The 5514-nt window shown below is 43.7% G+C and overlaps 1 protein-coding gene across 4 annotated transcripts in view; it reads right to left on the bottom strand.

Annotated features, from left to right (window-relative positions):
• Positions 1-5514, bottom strand: part of STRA8 (stimulated by retinoic acid 8) — a 48745-nt gene that overhangs the window by 11094 nt on the left and 32137 nt on the right. For all 4 annotated transcript variants that reach the window (XM_019514975.1, XM_019514977.1, XM_019514978.1 and 1 more), the window contains exons 6-7: positions 2729-3014; positions 711-787 (exon numbers count right to left, since the gene is read on the bottom strand). In XM_019514975.1, the coding sequence (XP_019370520.1) occupies positions 711-787; positions 2729-3014 (363 nt within the window). The remainder of the gene's footprint in view (positions 1-710; positions 788-2728; positions 3015-5514) is intronic.

Raw genomic sequence — 5514 nt, 5'->3', positions numbered from 1 at the left:
GTTTCAGGTGGCAGTGGCAGCAGTGTGGCTCCCTTGAAAAAGTCTCATGGCTTTCCAGGGTACTGTGGCATCCAGGCTGAGAACCACTCAACTAGGGCCATAACATGGAATGTTTCCCTAATCTTAAATGTGCATCAGTTAAGCCACAATTGATGGCTTTCTTTTAATTCAACATTATTATACAACTGAGTTAATGATTTAAATCCCCTTGTTTTCATTCACACTGTTCTGGCAGTGTAACACTGAGTGGTGGTATAAGACAGAATCAGAGCTGGTGTGTTCAAAGGATCCTCTAAATTTCTGGAGAATTTATTGAAAAAGCAACATGCAAGAACAGAAAATCCCAGCCAAGACCAGCCACTGAATAAGAATGTCTTAGACTTTAAATGCTGGCGGCTGCAACCAGGAGAGGAGCAGGAGAAAAACCCTCATCATATCCTGTTCACTCTGCCTTTTGGCATCTGTGCTTTGCCACTGTGTGACGTAGGACAGTAGGCAAAATGGACAGTTAGGTGAGGGCATCTTCTAACACATACTATCAATATATTTCAATAGTTTGCAACTGTTGCCAATTAACACGTGAGAAGGCCACAAGCTGTGGGAGACTGTAGTCTTTAAAAGAGGTTCAGAATTAGGACACAGATATGGATGTTGCTTTAACATCAAAAAAATCAAGTGCTGGATAGTAGACTGGGTTTGTTTATACTTACCCTAGACTGGACGTTGTCTGCATCTCATTTCTGTCAAGAAACCCAGCAGCAACATCAAATGCATCTTCAAATAGTACCTAGGAAAGAAAACATTTGAGATGTTAAATCTATTAGGTATTTTACAGTGTTACTCACTCTATAATTTTTGATAATTAAGTATTTAAAATGTGGGAATTCTTTCTTCCCTCTTTGCCAGGTATGTTTATAGCTAGCTTGGATCCATAATTATTTCTGCCTCTGAAAAACGTAAGTCATGGTCCTTACTATGCAGCTAGAACAGGGGCTTGGGCTCAGTTCCATCAGGACTCTCTTTTCAGTTTCTGAGAATTTGATTTTAGCCAACCATCTCCAAAAGCATCAGTGCAAGGCAGGGATTATACGTGGCTTTCCCAGACTTTTCAGTTAGCTGTTATTGACATATCCAGCTAAGGATCTTAGCTGTACCAAGCAGTCCCACGTACTCCTATTCAGGCTGAAGTTTCAGTTGCAATGGAGATCTGGTGTTCTACATTCCAGCTGCATAAGGCCATTAGTCTAATTAGTTCCTGTTACTCCTAGTGCCAGAAGCTAATATACATGTCATGCTCCAACGCAAATCTGTAAGTAGATCGGTTAGAAATTAGACGGGTTTAATTTCCTTGCGACTTAAAAGGAAACATGTGATCCTTGTCACTACAATATATGGACGTGTTAGAGGGGAATAAAAACACCCAATGAAGTTACCCAACCTTGCTCTGAGCAGCTAATTGTTCAACTCACTGGCAATTCAGCAAATGCTTACAATGAATTACCTTTCCTTTAACCCAGGGGTTCCCAACGTTTTTATGCTGTGGATTGGAAGTGACTGCGGACTGGCAAAACGTACCCTGAAAGTGGCTGCAGATTGGCAAACTGCAGACCAGCAGCTACCAGCATACTGCAGACCAGCAGCCAACCCTTTTTTTATACTCAGTATACTCGGTATAAAATTTTATACTTGGTATAAAAAAGGTTTGGCTGCTGGTCTGCAGTATGCCGGTCACTTACGGTCTTCTCGTCTGGCAGTCAACCCTCCTGTGGACCGGCAGCCAACCCTTCGCGGCCCGGTACTGGGCCATGGCCCAGCGGTTGGGAACCCCTGCTTTAACCAACAGATTTCTGATGCTACCTAGTTACTGTGGGCATTTTTACGTGTGCAAGTGCCTGGCACTGTGACTCTTGCAGTTGTATAAGTGGTGAAATGCACGTCAGCAGTAAGAAAATGGTGGCGGTGCACTTTTGAACAAAAACACCTTGGAGGTGCTTTAGTTCAAAATCATACCACTGCCATTTTCTCCGCGCTGATGTGCATTTCACCACTTATACAACTGCAAGCAGTGCAGCGCAGTGTGCGTCAGCTCCCATGCAGAGCAGACTCGATTAATCCAGTCTGCTCCAAAGTGGCGGATCTGTGAACTAAAAGGTACATGTATAAATGTCCTGACTGCCCACCTCTGCTGAGGTATGTCTGCAGGCACGCAGCTGGCAGTATCAGCAGAACTTCTGAATATTACTAGAACTGAGGAAGGGCCTACAGCAATTGTCCTTTTGTGTTTCTCTTTAAATGTGCTATTAGAAAAGAGCCATAGCCATCTGAACAGTGATCCTTGGGTCAAGCTAAGCTGTGCTTCCTGCAGGATATGTAGAATGGTACTTGTATGCCTTCCTTGCCTTACCCTGCCTGTGTTAGAGCAAAGCTAAATGTTTCCTACAGGCAGGTTCCTCACTGCACTGCAGATCAACAATGCTGCTCTCACCTGCATGTGCTGAGACAGTCTAGCAAGACAAAGCAACTGGCAATCACAATGTTATGGATCTCCTGCAGAGTGAGAGAATTCACTGCAAATGTTTACTGCAGTGCTGTATTCCGATGGGTGGGAAATGGTTTCTTATAATAATGTGCTTCCTCTGGAACAGATTCACAGTTGACAAAAGATATCAGCTTTCTTGAGGCCTGTGGCTTGTGAAGTGAGAAGTCTCTGTTATTAAGTGCTACTTACTTCCTCTGGCGTGGATACTGATGAACCACTGGCTTCCTGACTGTTAGCTGTGCTGTCCCTCACGCTGCCTTCAGTGCACACAGGCTCAGAACACTGAGCCCTGGCATTTGGGAGGACATTCTGTCTCTGACTACAGTACTGCAAGATGCTTTCTTTCCTTTCTTCCGTAAGTTCCTGCCATAGGTGGGAAATAGCTGTTGAGACCACAGGGAGAGTGACCTCTTCGGTGCACACAATCCCATTCTCAACCAGCAGGTCCACTGTCTGTTTATAAAAATACAGGTACCTGCAATAAATGAAAGGAGGGATCTCTAAAAGGCAGCTTGTGATGCAGTGGTACAATGTTAGAGCAGCAAGGGACTGGGAACTAAGTTTTAATTTATAATCTCCACAATGCCACTGACTCCCTCAGGGACCTTGTATAGTTATTATTACAGATGGGATGGTTGGCACTGCCCACCATTAAAGCTGCTCTACACTCCCCATTGTAAGTCCCTGCTTCCAATTGCTTATAAGTCTGCCAAGCTGTAACCTTTTGGAATGAAATTTCCTATGCTGCGTGTCTTCCTGAGGTTGAAACACATATAGGCTTTAATTTTATTTATTTTTAAATGTATTTGATTTTTAGCCATTTTAATTAACTCAAAAGGTTCAGCTGTTTCTGAGAACATGGTTATGGGGGAACCCCCCACTAGCATGTTATTGTACCTATGTTAAACTGTAACCCCTTTCTTTAGGAGTCTCTAATGCCCCTCTCTTTGGAGTGGTTATCTGAAATGTGGTGAATTGGATGCGCCTTTTGCCATTTCTGTGGGAAAACAGCCAAATCTGGCCACGTTTTTGAAAAATCACACTTCATACATGCTCAGTAGAGACTTCTTAGACCTTAGCAGCTAAATACACCACAGGTTTTATCCACACCCAATATACTCCTGTCTGGGTATACACAGAATTCTCCCTGCCACTGAAACTTTGGGCTGCTGTAGGCTCTGCTGAGATCTGGAGAAGGAAACAGGAGACAGACACTAAGCTGGTAGAAAGGCAAGCCTGGGGTTGGCTGAGTAAGAAGACTGGGACCAAATACTAGTGGAGTGGGGTAAAAAGTAATGAAGGAAGGAAAAAATCTGATGAGAAGCCAGAGAACAGGAGAGAACCAGCACTACTTGAACAGAGAGAGCAGGGCAAGGAGACTGGGACTGGCAGTGTGTGGGAGTGAAACTAGGATTTACTTGGAAATGACATGAAGAATGGGATGAGCTTAATAAATGGAGCCTGAGAGGTCTGATGGTGACACGCTAAAAAGGGTAAAGCTTTGGAAAATGAACAGAAAGTGTGTGCCCATGACAGCACACTTTCTTCCAAGCTGTAATGATGATCCACACAGTGTCACTATGAAGCCAACCGAATGGGATTTGTTTTTCCATTTCCTGATTTAAAAAAAAAACCTAGCAAATACACACAGTGAACGCCACTGAAAGGACATTATTAAGGCTTCAAAGTCCACCACTTTACGGGGAAATGACGGAATTAAGGCTGACCACAATTTGAATGCAGGCCCTTTGTGTATGTGCATTACAATGCAGCCTTTAATTATATGTTCACAGATTATTATTTTCCACAGAACCTCTGTGCTCAGAATGAATCAGCAATGTGGGGAAGGAGATTTGTTTAAGGACCCTTGTTCCTTTGATGCAGGAGTTGGATGATTTGTACCAATAGATACTCCCCTGTGGAAACTGGAAGGTATGTAGTGAACAAGGCAGGGAATTTCTGGAAGAAAGAAGGGAAGGTCTCCTTGTCAGAGGCTTAACTAGCAATTTTGGTGCCTTGGCCATGGAGAGGGAAAGGGGAGTAGGTGAAGGGGTACCAAGTGCCAGAGAATAGGGGTCTGTGCACATACACTGCTGATACCACAGTGCAGACTCCCAGCATACAGGGCTGATGCCCTGCTCACCCACCCCTACTTACACTATGGCTGCTTGCAAAGGCCACTGAATGCTGTCCAGGAGATCCTGATTCTTTTTATGTCTCTGCCATGCAATTTCTGTGTCAGATTTGTCAAATCACTTACACTAGACTTCTTGCACCTGGTCACTAATTGTATTTTTCTTACTTTCTGGATGCCCCATTTGATATCCTGGGGTCTGAGATGTGAAAGCGCTGAGCATTCCATGTTGTAAGTGAAATCTAAGGGAGCTAAATACATAAAATGCTAGCCAATGCTAAGGCAGATAAGGTTCTTTGCGTGAATCTGATATCTTTTATTAGACCAACTTAAATTGTTGGAAAACAAGTATTAAGAAAGCTTTCGGGTTCAAAAACCCTTTGTCAGGCTAAGGAAGTTTCAGCAGTTGGTGTGTGCTCTTCCTGGATGGAATGAAAAGTAAAGAAGCCAGAGGCTGGGCTGGTATGCATACAAGACAGGCAGTCTGTGAAAATGTAGACTGAGGAGTCAATGGGTGAGAGAGACAGGCTGGAGCCAGGAGAAAGAAAGAGAAGGGGGATGAATAGTAGAGAGATACCTAGGAAGTCAGATGCCAGGCAGGTTATAATGTGTCATAAATCCAATGTCTATATTTAGTCCATGATTTTTAGTATCCAGGAGGTTGATGAAGTGGAGTTCATAGGCTCGTCTCTGGGAAGTGTTTTGTAAGTTTCCTTTGAGGATCAGGACTGAGAGATTGGGGAGACAGTGGTTTTCTTGTGAGAAATGTGCCCCCACAGGTAATTGGGTATTCCTGTCTTTGATAGATCTCCGGTGTGCATTCATTCTGGTGCACAGTTGT

The sequence above is a fragment of the Gavialis gangeticus genome, unplaced genomic scaffold, assembly GCF_001723915.1.
Source record: "Gavialis gangeticus isolate Ggan-Ray unplaced genomic scaffold, GavGan_comp1, whole genome shotgun sequence".
Classification (NCBI taxonomy): domain Eukaryota; kingdom Metazoa; phylum Chordata; order Crocodylia; family Gavialidae; genus Gavialis; species Gavialis gangeticus.
This window is presented reverse-complemented; position numbering and strand designations above follow the sequence as displayed.